Source organism: Paralichthys olivaceus, chromosome 15 (assembly GCF_024713975.1).
Source record: "Paralichthys olivaceus isolate ysfri-2021 chromosome 15, ASM2471397v2, whole genome shotgun sequence".
Lineage (NCBI taxonomy): Eukaryota > Metazoa > Chordata > Actinopteri > Pleuronectiformes > Paralichthyidae > Paralichthys > Paralichthys olivaceus.
In genome coordinates, this window is record NC_091107.1 from 8,851,534 (window position 1) to 8,868,418 (window position 16,885).

Sequence of the window (16,885 nt, forward strand, 5' to 3'; positions counted from 1 at the left end):
TGAGGCTGCATTCAAACATCATGAAAAACCAGTCAGCATTGTGTACAATCATCACAATCAGGACTCAGTGTTAAAGTGACGCCATCGATTAATAACTAAATTCATGATCGAAAGTTTGTCATCTACATCATCCTAATAAAAAATGGAACAAATGAAGGTGAACTAGTTCATTTTCATCTGAATGAACTGAACTTTGAACTAGTTCTTAACATTGATAATAATAAACTTATATAGCACTTTTCTTAATAATGTTGCAAATTGCTGTGGATTGTGTAATGGATCATCATCGTGGTGGTGACTGTTCATGGATTATTGTATAGTCTGCTTGATATACTAAATGTCATTGCTGTTCTGTTCATCGCTATCAGACTATTTATTATGTATAAAACTGTTTCCTCTAAACTGTATCTTCTTATCAATGTTGTAAATATTGTAATTGTGTGGACGTGTTCAGCTGCACGTGGCATCTATTGCACTTCTGATCATCGTGCTAGGAATCCCTGGCTCTCTCTGAGGTTTTTTCCCTGTTAATAGATTTTTTTTTTTTTTGGTAGTTTTTCCTTACTCTTGTTGAGAGTTAAGGGCAGAGGAAGCCGCACCTTGTTAAGTCCTATATGAGACAAATTGTGATTTGTGAATATGGGCTATACAAATAAAATTTGATTGATTGATTGACTGATTGATTGATTGATTACTCCCTGGGAAATTTGGTAGTGTGGTAGTGAAGTGTATTTGAACAGTTCCTCAGTGTGTTGGTAACAGCACCTACATGATTTGTTCCAAAGGTGTATCTTCTCAATCTTTATTTCTGTAACAGTTTCCGTGCACAGGAAACAAAACCCACAGAAAAAACTAGCAGCAGACAAAGTACATGGCATAAATATCAGAGAATCACTTTCTGTCATGTACCAATCATACTTTAGTTCAAGGAGGCCATTATGCTACCGCCACCTCAGAAAATCTTCAATCCATCACTTCTTGCACTTATTTTGTATTGTAGATTTAATTATAATTTAAATAAATGCTGTTTTTACTGTCACTAATCCATAATGGTAATTCAAAAATGTTTTAACTTTAGAGGTACGAGTCCACCTGTGGCAAGTCTATAGTTCAGAAATAGTTCACACTGCAAGACAAAACTAAGCCAAGAGATCAGAGCATGGATGGAAAACATTTTCTAAAGCTTTAAATGTTCACAGGAGCACAGTGGCCTCAGTTAGTTTAAGATGGGGGAGCTTATGGTATCACATTGAGACCAAGAACTCAAGGATCACCTTTAAAAGAGCTGCAGAAGTCCTCTGAAGAAAGGGGACTACCAATACATGAGCAGAGAATTTATCAGGCCTTTATGGTGGAGGGGCAAGATGGAAGTCACTGTGGGTAAAATGCATTTGACAGCCTGTTTTAAGTTTTGTATGTACTGGACTGGCCATTACATACAAAACTTAAAACAGGGCATGTGGAAGAATGTTTAAAAAAAAAACAGGGAGGTCCCAAAGCCTGTTTGCACTATTTAAGTTTTGGATTTTTAATAAAGTTGTATTCTTTATTTTTATTTTTTTAAATAATTTTTCACCTGTAAAATTCTATTTCAACCATTTGAAATTTAATTTTAAACACAACTTCAGCAGTAGAACAAATGCACATAAAGCAATCTGGTTTGTTCACTGTAAAACCAATTTATGGAAATTAATAATAACATTTCCATTCAAATGTTGAAAAGGCCAAATACATGTAGTGTGTGGTTTCACTCACATGTATTTGTAAGTCAGACTTCTGAGTTATTTGACATTAAAGCCACACAGTGTGAAGCCTAACTACTGAGTTATCTTCTTGATCTGTCGCCTAATACGCTGACAGTTTCCGCTGACAGGAAACCACAAACGTCAAATGTAGCAGCAAAGGCAGAAATACAGCACTTGACACTCTGATGTAGAAGTAGACCTACGCTGATCCTGTCTGTGTTTGACACGATGCCAACTGGACTGCTCCTGCTTCTCTGTCTGACTGGACATGTATTATCAAAAGAACCACCTGGTAAGAACAATTTGAAGACAAACAAACATTAATATATAAATTATAGGCAAGTTATGATATTAATAATAACTGTTTTAGTCTTTTTAGACATGTAGAGGTTATTCGGTTTACTTGAGGCATTTTAATGATATCTTCCATCGGGAAATGACAATGTCAGACTGCTTTATTTGTTGATAACAACAATATTAGTTCATCAAAATCTTGAAAAACAGTGAACATGACTGATTTTAACTATTTTTCAGATAATTTTTCTGAAGCTTACACTCAAAAGAGGAACTGGGGAGAACGGCTAACTGCCTTGAAATACGATTACGCCTTAATAAGCCAATGAATCAATGTAAATGTAAATTAATAGCAACTTTATCAAAAACAACTGACAAAATGTGTGTTGAATCACTTACGTTACTTCCTTGATGATGCATGAATTCCCCTTGTCGTCATTTCAATGCCATTTCCTCATTTTGTGTGTGTGTGTGTGTGTGTGTGTGTGTGTGTGTGTGTGTGTGTGTGTGTGTGTGTGTGTGTGTGTGTGTGTGTGTGTGTGTGTGTGTGTCAGCCATTAGTCTGTTTGGTTACACGAAAGTTACCCTAATGTTGTTTATTCTCCTGCCTTAATGAAACTACTCTTTTGTTCTCAACCTCTTGTGTGCCTCCGACAGATGTGGACTGTTGGGTGATTCATCTGAAACATGTGCACTGTTCCTGGAATAAACACGGGACCCCAGACGTCAATTATACCTTCTACAGCTGGTTCCAAATGGGGTGACAGTTACAGTAACAGAATTCTAACCATGAAACCAATCTTTTTTTAAGTCATCTGAATTTGGCTAAACTTAAAAATTTCAAACTTGAGATAAGTTAGATAAAGAATCATAGATGATCACACCTTCATGATGGTGACGGTGGCCATGATGCATTAGCTGAATCACTATTTTTAATTAAAAGTAGGGCCTATTTGACTTTTACATTTTATATTGAAATTGAGAGGAAGATCTACCACTTCTTTTATAAATCTGTGGTGCAAACAAAGATGTTTGTTTTACTTTGAGTAATGGTTTTCAGTTCTTTTTTGCTTCAGTCCAGATTTTTTGTGTTGGTTTCAATTACAGGCAGTTTCCTGTATGATATATTATAACTGTTTTAGTTACTTGTTACGATTTCACACAAATAAAATCAATATATCATCAAATTAAATATTAATAATTAAATATTGCATTGAAATTGTCCCTATGTACAATATTCCTATAACAGTTGACATAGCTGTATACTTTGCTTTAAGTGTGAATGACTAAACAGGGATTTCTACACAGGTCCCACAGTAAGATCCATAACTGCACCACCTATGTGTCAGAGAACAGCATGAACACTGGATGTATCCAACCCTACAACGACCTGTTATCCAATCGGTTCTACACATTTAACACCAAACTGTCACACGGCAACAAGACTTTTCTGAAGACGCATAATCTGAAACAAAAAGGTGTGTTTATTAGGTGGGGATCAGTATAACACTGTGATGCATGATTCAAAATTCACTAAGAGATATTTACACCAACTGCTGCATCAGAGCAACAAGTTAGATTTATAATTTTTTTAACATGGAACAGAAAACAGTTACCAGATCTGGCTTATTCTCTTCTTCTCATATATGAAGTATTCTCTGTCACTGAGTGGTCTGTCTTGTCTCCAGTGGTGTTAGATGCACCAGACAACCTGACTGTCAAGAATGACTCTGACTTCAACCTGTGGTTTTACTGGAATCAGACTGCTACTCACTGTGTGGAAAATGAGGTCCGCTTCAGGGTCAATGACAGGAAGTGGGAGGTAAGAACACAAAATCATCTTCTTTTTCGTTCTTTGTGTCGATGTTTTTTTTCTCTACCCACCTTTCTGCTTCAATACTCCACAGACTTCTATGCCCAACCATGATGCTCAGAGTTACTGCATCAACTTGCCCTCCAGCAGTTCCAAATATGAGCTGCAAGTGCGGAGCAAAATAGGGGAGCGCTGCGGAGAGTCTTTAAACTGGAGTAACTGGAGTGAGCCTGCAGTCTGGGGATCCAACAACAGCACAAGTAAAATTGCCTGAACACCAATCAAACACAACATTAAAACTAAAACCGGTTTTGCAATAGAATTGAGCAGATATGTAAAAAATAGTGTGAACGGAGTGAGATACACTGGTAAATGGAAAAGAGGATAGATATTTTGATAATTGTGGTTTTGCCATATTGAAAACAAAGTGCGAAGGTATGCACTTGTCTTTGTTTGTTTCATGACACAACACAGTTTGGCAAATAAAAGCCAGATTCAAAGCCAGAAATATAACTGAAAACCCAATAATATTCATGCACTATGTATTTCTTTAAATATGTACTCAGTTATATGACCCAGTCAATTTAACATTGTCCATAAAGTTCTGTCTCCTGTTCTGTCTCCAAGTGCACATCAAATGTGGCTCTTACGCTGCAATTGCTGCTCCAAATGTGCACAAAAATCACTAAAGGTATTATATATTATATGAATAATCTGTCCCTTTCTGTCTCTCACAGACATCCCTCCAACGAATGTGTATGCCTGGACTCCTCTGCTATATGTGGTCGCTGCTGTTATTCTCATCCTATTCGTCATGATGTTCCTGCCCAATGAAAGGTGGGTTGGCCCATATGTCATGTTTAAGTAGTGGTACATTATTGCAGTGTGTTCACAAACTTGCTTCCTCAAATTTTGGCATAAATCTTGCAATAAAATGTTGATCGTTTAAAGCAACATTATGTAACTTTTACCGAGCAACGGCGCCCTCTTCAGCCATATGTGGTGGTTAATTCTGTAGGACTCCATGTCCAAGCCATGGACTGTATATAAAGCCGACTCCAGTTCCTCCCACTATCCATAAATGAAGCTAAGAAATTAAGCATACATATATCACGATGTTGCGTATTTAAAGTGTGTGCAGTAGAGATTGGGGGATGGAGCCGCTGTAGCGAGGTCGATCTGTTGTTGATTGATCCTGTGGGAGTAAGAATGTGTTTACCTCCCATACAGGCTCCGAATCATCCCAATCCCTGTTGTTCCAAAGCCATCCCTGGTCCTTTTCGACATTGAGGTGAGTATACACCACCCAGCAGCTGATACTTCTCCCAGACTACATGCCTACAGCTATGCTAATGGGCACTGGATACTGTACTTGTAAGAAGGTATATGACATGTTCCACCTCTTAGATTAGCATGTCAATGCTAAATATTTGCAACGCTAAGGCTGATGGGAATTTCACCAGTCAAAATTGATATTTTGACCTAATGATGTCAAAAGATCACAGAAATAATTACAACTCATCCAAAGGGAGAATATGAAAGTTTTTTTTTACCAAATTACATCTCAACATTTCCAACAGATATATTAAAAACTAGACATTCTAATGCACCAGTTTAGACCACATGGGGACAAAATGGAAAAAGTTTGGGGATTTAATCTTCTTTCTCTTTTTTTGAAAAGGGACTATGTACAGTTTAAAACATAAATGTCACCATTTGATGCACTGTACCAGATTATATCTTAAAGGTCAGAATAGAAAGACAACACAGCAACATAACAGAAGCGACAGTGAGTTGATAGTAAGAGAAGTCAAACATCATCACTTTTTATCTTCCTTAAAGGATTGGCCTCGATTCACCAAAGGCCTGAAGGGGAATTTGAACTACAACGAGTACGCCTGTCCTGTCCGGGAGTACTGCCATGTCTCTGAGTCCGACAGCGACAGCTCTGATGGCTCCAACTGCTCCGTCACCACCGACCAAACCGACTGCTCTGTCTCCATCCCTGCGAACAATGCAGACCTTTCCACCTCCTGCTCCTCTTCCACCTCCGTGGGTCTTCTCTCTTCTCAGGAGGAGGAGCAGGTCTCTGTATAGGAGGCCTCTCACTCAGGTTTGGGGTTTGTAGCGACTTTTCGATCAAGAAATTCTTATACTGACCGACACATCTAAGAATACATGATTTGTACTTTTTTAAATCTTCTTGTCAGAAGAAACCAAAGTATCTTGAGACACTTAAAGGCAAACAATTAAATCAGAATTATTAGTGTTTACGGATGCCAACCACAAGATGCAAAAGCTTTTCTATGTTTGAATGTAATTTTGGCAAGAGACACATGGTCTTGAGAAGAAGCTGAATTAAAATCGCCCATTGAAAATACAAGCAAAGCAGGACTTCATTCCTCACAACACTTATCGTATAATAACATAGTAAAACCAATGAACTCTTCATTTCTCGTTCACTCTGGTACTTATTCTTTATATGCATCTTTAAAGTTAGATTAACTGTGAATGCTTCGTGATAGATGTTGTGAAATATATGTACACTTTTCATATATATTTAACCTTTTGTAAGACATTGGTACAAAATGTATACCCAGATAGACTAGTATCTCTGATGCACCAGCAATATCTTATATAGACTCTGGCACCCAGTTTTTGATATTATTCAAGCGATAGCTCAGGATACATTTTTGTTTGCTCTGTAACATGTAGTATGTGATATTGAACATACTTTGTGCTAGTTTCATGCAGTTTTGCAATTTTGTTATTTACTGTGAACAATGATCAGATAAATGAAAATAGATGCAAGTAACACAAATGTAGATTGGAGAAAAAAAACACCATATGCTGTAAACTCACTTATCAGGTATTACTTTACTCTAATAAGGCACCTGATACATGTTTTTAGATTAAATTAACTATTGGACTATTATTATAATTATGCCTTAATAAAATGTGTAAACCCCATGATGAAAGTGATGAAACATTGCAATATCCAAAGGCTCATGTTGAAATCACCAAAAGAATAGTTACATAACAACCACATCATTTTTAATAACCTATACATTTGAATGTTACATGTTTTTAAATCTTTGAATGTACTTTTTTTGGGGTGGGACATTGTTGTTGGAAACTATTGTCGTTTTTTTCACAGTGTGATTAGTGTGATGTTTGTTCGTGTTAATTTTACAGGCAAATTAGTTATTTCATCATCATGACTGACAGCTGAGACTGACTCGCGATTGGTCGAGCAGGGTAAAGGGCAGGACCCCCGCTACATATTTTAAAATCTTTGAATGTACTTTTTAAAATTTTGGTTGGACATTAATGTTGGAAACTATTGTGGTTTTTTCCACAGTGTGATAAGTGTGAATTTAAATTTTTCAGGCAAATTAGTTATTTGAGGCTATATGAATAAATCATCATGACTGACAGATGAGACTGACTCGCAATTGGTCGAGCAGGGTAAAGGGCAGGACCCCCGCTACATATTTTAAAATCTTTGAATGTACTTTTTAAAATTCTGGTTGGACATTGATTATCAGTGTATCTCCCACATGTATCGTTGTTGGAACCTCTTTGCATGTTTAATGTTTATTTCCATTGTAACTCAGCTGTAAACTCCCACATGTACCTGTTGTTCTTACTAAATAAAAATGACCTGATCACAATCCTGACCCTGAGTTTGACTGTGTGTGTCCCGTGCAGTGATCGTCACATCCGGCAGGGGGAGTGCGGAGTGTCCCGCACAGCGCGGAACTGAGTCAACGTATTTTCCAGATTCTCGAAGGGCAGGGCGCAGGGCGGCTGGCCCCCGCAACCAGAGACTCCAGTCGGCTACTTCCTTAGCTGAACCTACCCGGCTACCGCTAGCGATCGATGCCTTCAGATGAGATTTAACACCCCGCCGTGCATATAGTTGCTTTGACGCTGATTCGCCGTTGGTCGTCCAAAGACTACAACCTGACAAAATGACAGATTCTGCGGTGGCCGACACTCGCCGGTTGAATTCCAAGCCCCAGGACCTGACGGATGCTTACGGCCCCCCCAGCAATTTTCTGGAAATAGACGTTTTTGATCCACAAATCGTTGGAGTCGGACGGAACCGACACACAACTTACGGAGTCCGCATGCGGGTGAGTGTTAAGGGGGGGGGGGGGAAACACACCATGTTGCAGCGTTAGCTTCTGGTTGTTTTTTCTCCGCTAAGCTAACTGGTAATTACACAGTCGCTGCTAGCGTTAGCATGTTTATCCGATGTCAACACACGGAGCGGGCTGTGATGCCCGGCGGTGGGCGGTCGGAGGCGGCTCCGGGTCGGGCGCCGGTAGAACTCGAGGAACGGGGATCCTCCGCGGCCTAGCTTGTTTAGGGGGGGCTCTCTTTGATGTAGCGTTAGCAAGAAGGCTAACTCGTAGCAGAGGTTTTACTGAACGTGTCGGCGATTTCCAGCACGCACAGAGAAAGCAGATGTCGAATATAGTGTTGACGTGATATTTTAACGCTTTAACTAACTTCTATGTTTGCAGAGAAAGTGAAAACTGTCGCAGGTGGAGCTAACAGCTAACTCGTATTTACACAGTGGTTTTAGTCAAAGTCGTTTTAAGTTTTACTTCCTCGTTCAGTTCACAAACAGTTTAACATGGAAACGTGTGAAACTGATCAAATCACAGACGCAGCACATTTGTGACCTTTTAGGGAAGCTGATATTTGTGATTGTTCTCTGAGCTGGTCTGTGATTGTCTGTTCTCAGTTTGTCCATCACAGTGTAAACAAGGGGAGACTCTGCCTCTCTCTACACAACATTCATAGACTCCCAGGCTGTGATGGTTTATTGCACCAGAGGTGGAGTCCACTGGTTTAAAGTAGTGTTTGTTATCTTGCTTTTTTAAATCATCTTAAACAAAATTGTAGACAAACTTTACTGTAGCCACTGAATCTCTCGCAGAAATGAATAATTCATCTCTCAGATCAGTGATACACTTTAAAAATATGTTGGAAAAGCAAAGACTCACACTGGACACATCTCAGCATTCTTGTTAAATGGGATTTCTTGGTAAGCATCTTTACGTGCATTTCGAACAAAACATGTAACACAATAATCTTGATGTTAATGTTCATGCACAAACAGTTTACTTAATTTAAAGATCTTCCACAACATCTTAATCGATGTCACTGACAATTCCACTGTTGTAATATTTCGTTTTTTAATTGCCACAGGTCTTATTTTACTTAATTTTCCACATTTACTTCTGTTACTTTTCAGTAAATATCAGAAATTTAAATTGAATAATGTATTGTGTTTGCTTATGTACGGTATTGTATTCTTCTGTGTGTCATACATCAGTAATATTGGACAATCAAGTTCTTAATCAAATGGGTGAATTTTGAATGAATCAAGGGCTGCTTTGCTTTTCTTTCCCTTTTTCTTCTCTGTGTAGACAAACCTTCCCATTTTCAAACTGAAGGACTCCTGTGTGAGAAGAAGATACAGTGACTTCGAGTGGTTGAAGATTGAGCTGGAAAGAGACAGTAAGGTGAGTGAGCAACAAGGGCATGCTCAAAGCTAATTATTAAAGCAGACTGGCAGGCAAAAGTATTTACAATGATTTGATGAGTGATAATATGTTAGAGTTACAAGTGGAAAAATATAATCCTTGCTAGGGCTGCACGATATTAGGAAAACCTGCGATATCCTTGTTGAATATCACAATGAGGATATGACTTGTGATGAATAAACAAATGCTTAAGAATATAGTCTTAAAGTCTTTCCGCTTCATTTCATTTCACTGCTAACATAGATCCCATTTCCCCCTGGGATCAATAAAGTATTTCTGATGCTGATACAGTAAGTGATCTATGCAGACACAGGAAATTTTATTCCAACAACATGGTTTTATTGAAAAAAATGTCACCTGGCTACAGACACAAGGACCAACTACAGCTCCGCAGCCTGAGGTAGAGAGCGCACAGCCCGGCTACAGCAACACCAAGTCCGGGGCAGACACCCAGGGAAACAGCACAGCTTCACTAATTCCACTTACTGTGATCATTTGGGGTCTTTTCACACAGGTTTTGACCGTGAACACTGTTTTTATTACAGTAATAAACTGCTCTCTGTGTCACCATCATTTGCGTTGCTCACTGCGCCTACCACATCAAGCCGAACTGAGTGCACCGCCACCTCCTCCAGCTCTCCATACATTGACTACATTTACGAAGTTTCCTGTTTTAAGAAAAGTATTGATCATTGTGTGATGATCAGTGTTGATATCGTGGTGTCATTTCAAACAAATCAACATTTAAACTGAGTCAGAGAGAGAGAGAGAACAGCAGCGTCAGTGTGTGTGTGCGCGTTAGTTTTCCCTCAGGTTCTGGGACTATCATAAATAAGCTACGCAATTCTTTTATATAATCATCCACTCATAGTGATGAATTTGACCCAGGACGAACGTGATCACTAGAAGTTTCCACAGTAGAATTTTAGTCGGGAGGCGGAGCGAGATTTGACGGAGCCGCCTCACAATCCTCTGTTTTGTCTTTATTCTCTTCTTGCAAAAATGATTAATTGACGGAAAAACCCATCAATGATCTGATTATCTTTAATTTATTATCTAGGGCAGCAGGGCTCCATCTTATTGCCCAAATATATTGACATGCAGAGCGTGAATGCATGGCACATGGAACACCATTTACTGCAGTTCAAGCAGTCTTTTGTCGATAACTTTATCAAGGATGTTGATATCGCGATGACGATAAATTTTTTTCAATATATCATGCAGCTCTAATCCTTGCTTAGTTTCTAATGTGTTAAGATTTGAGATTAGAATTCATCTTAAGCACCAATTAAGAAAAGACAATTTTGGTTTTGTTAACTACTCTGCCATTGAATCAGACACTGAACATTTCAGATTGTGGTAGATATTTTCATCTTCTGTTATTATGGTGTTCTCTTACAACTTCAGATTGTAGTACCACCTCTACCGGGCAAAGCCCTAAAGAGACAGTTGCCGTTCCGTGGAGACGAGGGCCTTTTTAACCCGATCTTCATTGAAGAGCGGCGATCAGGCCTGGAGCAGTTCATCAACAGGTTAGTCAGTTAAAAATACACTTAATTAAATGACATAGTTTATATTTATAAAACATGTTACAATCATATTACAGATAGACGACATGAAGGCTTCCCAAAAGTGGAGCCATAGAGTCTCGATTGCCTCCTGGTGGCTGGCTGCACTATAGGTTATAAACTCCACCTCCTCTAGGTCAGCCAAACTAAAAACAGAAGTACACGTCAAATATTTTTTTTCTGAAAGATTGTTTTTGTCATTTTACTGAGTTTTTTTGTTTGAGTGTTAATTTTTCAGGTAAATTTGGTAGTGATTCGATTTTGAGGCTATATAAACGGGGTGAATGATCGACAGCTGAGACTGACTCACGATTGGTCAAGCATGGGAATCGGCAGGAGCTCGCTAACAATAGCTACTGCACAGACTGGCTCCAAATGACATCTTCAGGGCAAGATGGCAGGGCTTGTATCGGGGGTATTTTAGCTTCATGTCTTGATTGTGGGAGGACATGGAAATGCATTGTCCAACTTTATATACAATCTGATTTTATAAAATATAAAATATAGATATAGATATATATATAGTAAGCAGCCCTACATCAACTAACAAATCCACAATTGCATTTTGCCAGACCTGCACAAACATCATTTAAAGGAGCAGTGAGTGAATTGTGCGTTGTCTGTGTGTCTTTGTGTGTGATTCTGTAGAATTGCAGGTCACCCCTTGGCCCAGAACGAGCGCTGTCTTCACATGTTCCTGCAAGATGAAGGCATTGACCGTAACTACATTCCTGGAAAAGTACGGCACTAGGGTTTTATTGAGGGATATGAGCATGTGGTGGTTAAACTCTGGGTCATAAAACAGACTGACTTGCCTTTTTCTTCCCCCACAACTTCCCTTAATCTCTCTCTCTTTATGCTTTATCTACCTCTCTTTTTCTCTCTTTCTCTGCGTATACCAATGTAAAGTCGTATTCACTTTATCTATGGAGTAAGAGTATGTTCTTCTGCTATACATCAGGACATAGTGATAATGTTTCAGACGACTCTGTGACTCCTCTCTACCCTTGTGCATTTGTTTTATAATTGTACATTAAGGGAAGCACCCCTCCATAGCTGTTATTGTATCCCGAAAAATTTGGCTCTCAATCAAATTTCAAAGAATGGGAAAATAATGTATGATACATTTTGATCCTTCCCTGATGAGTGTCATATATTCATCATTGTAATTTAATGTGAATAAAGTAGAATTATGTCTAAATGTGTGTGTTGGCAGAAATGTGTATTATAACTAGGATGCACGCAGAATGTAAAGGAGATTCTGATGCTGTTTTGTTCTCTTTGTTTTTCTGTTGTTTTTAGGTATGAATGAAGTAAGTTTGCTTTATTTGATCTCGTCTCTAAGAGCTTTCAGGAAGTTAAATGTGGTTGCATGGGCACTGTAAAGACCAAAGTCGATAGTTCACAGATACTTAATTAAAATAATACTAAGGTGATAAATATATCATCATAAAGATGTAAAAACAATCTGTCTCTTCTACTTTGTAAATAAGTTGTACATAGACCCTGCTTGTCACACAACACAGCCAGTTATTCCCCCAAAAACTTGAAGTTATCATGGTGTGTTGTGAAGGGAAAAACACTCTGCAAGCCAGTTTTAAATAAGCCACAATGTAGCATGTGGAGAAAGAGTAATGTAAAATCCCATTTGCATTGGGATGTTCTTTAATCCGTAATAAACGCACTGGAGTTTATCAGCCATAAACTGGCTTGCAGACGTTTCTCAGTCCACCAGTATCAGACCAGTGGAAAGACAAACCACCACTTGTGTTTTGAGTTATGTGAACTATTGTTTGAGATAAAGATTTGTCTGTCGCCTGTGACTAGAGCTCTTGTTGAAACATTTCTTTCCAAACTAATTCTAATACACCCACTAACCATCAAATGCATGGCAAACCTGCACGCTTACTTGCAATATACGTGTCTCACTGACTAATGATCTTACACACATCTGATCGCCATCATGCTGTATAGCTCTTTATATCCCTGAATCCCTTTGTTTTTATCAATGTATGTATCAATCTGTGCCTGAAATACAAAGCAGTATATTCTACACTGAAGTAAATATTGATATGTTCGAGCTGCCTCCCAGTCACTTTGACACTATCATCACTTCATTTGATGCAGTTTATGTCTGAAGAACAACATCAGTTAAATTTAATGTCTACACATAAACCAGCAATAAAAAATAGTCTCCTTAACTTCAGTCAAGCCGCAACAAATTGCACTCACTCATTTTTATATATATATCTCTATATCTATAGATATATATACACATTCAGTCCTCTTAATATGCCTGTGTTTTTTGTCATTGACATCTAACCACCCTATCTCCCGTTAAAGCAAGTAATTACAAAAAATCCCCCTGACACCAAAATGTAACATGTTCTTTTTTGGTTAGATGTCCCATCCTTCAACCAATTTTTGTGTCAATCCATTCAGTAGATTTTGGCAAAAAACACATTAGTGACAACAGTCTGCATTGCATGATGCTTATTGGTGAAGTTTGAAACACTGCAACTCTGAAGCACAAGAACTGTCTGCTCAGTTCCAACTTCATGTCACTGCATGCAGGCCTGTTTAATGTGCCATGTTTAATTCGTATTAGAGCTGCCATCATAACTTTATTTTTCTCATGCTGCCTGATCAAGGACACATTTCTTACATTTAAGTCCATATAAATCGAACACATCGAAAGAAGAGCGTAACGTATGTTCTTCACACGAACAAAGAGTCAACATGTCCAGTTTTATTCTTGAACTTAATTACATTATCTGTCTATGTTAGGACTGTGCTAAATTACCAAATTGTATTGTATCAAAATAGGCAAATTCATAGTAGTTGATATTGATAATTATCTATTCTATGAGCAGAGAAGGACAAACATTTTATCATTTTACTTATGTGAGATAAATCACCAGTGTTATTATATCAGTATATATTGGACTTTTGTTAGAGAGGTATCAACAAAAATTACATTGTGATAATTATTCATATTGTTTTATTGCCCAGCCCTAGTCGTAACTGTGTACAACTGTAGTCCCTTGAAACAGTCTTGTCTACATGCTTGTTGTGGAAAACAAGAAATCACATAGAAACAGTGTTGGAGAGTGGGCAGTGTTGTATTGTCCCTGTCATTTCCCACACTGAGACTGTCTGTGAATTATAATATTGTGCAATTGTAATTAGTCAGTGCATCACATTGTTTTCACTCAGTTCCACTTGCAGCTTGAACCTGTTTGAATAATATTGCTCATGTTTACCTTTTTCTCTCTTCTTTGTTGCATTGCCAACACAGACTGCTGCACCTGCCCCGTGTACATTTATTTCTACATCACGTCATTGTAAAGCGGCTGGAAATGTCAGAACTGATGAGTATCGACGGTGTCGGAAAAACACAACTATTGCTCCTGGACAAGACTTAATTGAGATCCATTGTATTAAACATTTGATGTTATGTCTTTATTCAGCCATTCCACATATTATATGTACATTATTTTTGATTCAGTAATCAGAAAAATAAAACATGTTCCATTTTATCATAGCTAGATTTTTTTTTTACAATGATGCTTATGTTTTCTGAATGTCTCTTTTTCTTTTATTGAGTCAATCAACTTTTAAAAAGAGTTTAATTTCCTGCTTCAATTTGTGTTTTTCTGTGCGAGCACACATGAGATTTTGATGGAAGCCTCCCAAAGTCGAGCAACATGTAGCATGTTGGGAAAAAAAGACAGCGACGGGTCATTCCAGTCAGTGTATTTTCTCCTGAGGTTTATGTTCTGGAATCAGGATTCTTTTACAATTAACTGTTTTAACTCTGCTGTCTGAGTTACATCCTCCTGCTGTGTTGTCAAGTCAGCTATTGGGAATTTTAATTTTAGGTAAACTAACAATATCTAAGCACTGTGACAAGAGGTTCATTATATGAACAATATTTCATTGCTCCAAAGGCGTAATCAGCATCTGGTTCATTGATCCACAATAAGGATAACTTTGTGCTTATTTTTCCTGTTTCGTTTTTCCTTCTGTCACTATTATTGTGAAGTGTATTAATACATGTTATCATTACAGTTCTGCTCTGGGTGACGGGGAACTTCCTTGTTACTCTTGTCCTCCAAATTAAATTCCCTGCTGCCTGCTGTGTCATATCTCCATATCTTTTTTGGGTCATGAGTCGGGAAACTGCAGCATCATCTCCAAAACTGGGCACAAGGTCAGTGATTAGTGCGTCACACTGAGACAAATCAAAGAGTCATGGGAGCTGGATGAGTGACTGCAGATTGGCAGGTGCTCTAATTTAACAATAACACGTGAAAGCAACATGAAGTTGGAAACATTACACTTTGTTCATAAAGACATAATTACACAGGGTTGAAACAGTTTTTACTCGTGGTCTGGGTACTAACGGACTATATGAATTCCTGGTGTAGTGAGAAGAGATAAACATGTTTGAACCTTTGATAAATCTCAGCATTATTCACATTTTGATGTTTGAATCTTGACTTTTCCCAAAGTAAAGGTTTTACTGCCAGACTTTTACTTGGAACAGACCCACCACTAGGTAAAATATATTGGTTAATAAATTAAGATAATTACTAGGCAACTCATTTGATAATGTCAATATTTTTAAACATAACCCAACTTTTTCTATTTCTATCTTTTTAACTGAATAAAATGCTAGTCTTTTTCACACGCAATTGCAAACTAAATATATTTAGCTTTTGAGCTGTTGCTTAAATATAATTAATTTGACAACATCAGCTTGGGTTAAAAAAAATATACTAAAACTTTTCTCTACTTTCTGGCATTTTATTGAGAAGAATATGAAGTTATATGACATGACTTACTGAACTGTATCTGTGGCACGTGTAAACACTAAGAACGAACTAACTAACAAAAAGCTTTAACCAGAGCACAGTCCTGGAGTGCAGCAAATAAAACAAACTGCCTTTTTGTCAGGGAGTAAGCATCATAACTTGCAACCGTGGCAACGCTGGTATTTTTTGTTTCGCTAAACATGAGTATTAAGGTCCTCTAATCTTTTCTTATTTCACCCTCAGGGATTAACAGGGGAGAGGGGAATTCTGGCCACAGGTGGATTAAACTTGTCCTAGAATAGTCATCTTGTGATGTAGGCCTTGAACTGCAGGTGATCTAAATTAGACACAAGTAGGTGTGTGAATATAAAATAAAAGGAATTAGAAGCAGTCAGTAAGTTGCTTATAAGAAAAAGATGTAAATATTCTGATTTAGTTGGTCATTATCCTTACAGAAGATATTTGGACAAAAAACCTCCAGAGGAGCAAACGGAGAAGGACCCCTCTTCCAGAATGAGAATTGATTTTTGCCCATACATATATCTTCATATATCAAAACAAACATGCTTTATAACTTGAAATTCAGAGAATGATGAAATGAGAAAATATGCAGAAACCCTGGGATCTGCACACCAACCCTGACCTTTCTCCTCAGTCAGGGCAGTGACCTACAAAACTAGTGAGCTTTGAAGTGCTCGCCATGTCCCGAGTAATGAAAGTGGGCAGACAGGATGGGCACACTGAGCCAAGGCGGAGATTAGGTGGTGTTTTGTTAGCAGTTTTAATGCTTGAGCCTAATGTGCCGCCATGACGCTTGTTGTGTTTGCAGAGACACACAGTTGGGTTAGGTTGATAAAGTGGAAGTAAATTGAAAGAGCAACCCAAAGCAGTGTGACTGGGCAAGGACAAAAGGTGAGACGAGTGGCTACTATACTACCCCTGGACGGGTTGAGAGGGAGAAAATGCAATTTACAAATCCATTTCATTCCAAGTTACCTCTCTGGTTATTTCCCAAGGCAGGAAAAGCAATTCATTCAGTGTAAAACAGATGATAAGCAGCTATCCAGACCTAAACACTGAGAAAAGA

At 38.1% G+C, this 16,885-nt stretch overlaps 2 protein-coding genes across 5 annotated transcripts in view; both read left to right on the top strand.

The window, feature by feature from the left end:
* Positions 1–1,663: 1,663 nt before the first annotated feature.
* Positions 1,664–7,532, top strand: LOC109635689 (cytokine receptor common subunit gamma-like). The gene is made up of 8 exons (XM_020097044.2): positions 1,664–2,037; positions 2,697–2,799; positions 3,348–3,517; positions 3,728–3,861; positions 3,947–4,112; positions 4,590–4,689; positions 5,083–5,143; positions 5,695–7,532. Exons 1-8 carry the CDS (start codon positions 1,974–1,976, stop codon positions 5,947–5,949), a joined length of 1,053 nt encoding a protein of 350 aa, XP_019952603.2. The 5' UTR covers positions 1,664–1,973; the 3' UTR covers positions 5,950–7,532.
* A 149-nt stretch (positions 7,533–7,681) lies between these two features.
* snx12 (sorting nexin 12) overlaps positions 7,682–16,885 on the top strand; it is a 108,584-nt gene continuing 99,380 nt past the window's right edge. Inside the window, exons 1-6 of one of the 4 annotated variants that reach the window (XM_020097379.2) lie at positions 7,682–7,991; positions 9,297–9,392; positions 10,821–10,945; positions 11,630–11,720; positions 12,284–12,294; positions 14,280–14,520. In XM_020097379.2, coding sequence (XP_019952938.1) covers positions 7,827–7,991; positions 9,297–9,392; positions 10,821–10,945; positions 11,630–11,720; positions 12,284–12,289 — 483 coding nt within the window. In that variant the 5' untranslated portion in view covers positions 7,682–7,826 and the 3' untranslated portion in view covers positions 12,290–12,294; positions 14,280–14,520. Of the gene's footprint in view, positions 7,992–9,296; positions 9,393–10,820; positions 10,946–11,629; positions 11,733–12,283; positions 12,295–14,279; positions 15,123–16,885 lie in introns of those variants that run through there. The other 3 variants (XM_069539822.1, XM_069539823.1, XM_020097378.2) reach the window with 3 other exon arrangements.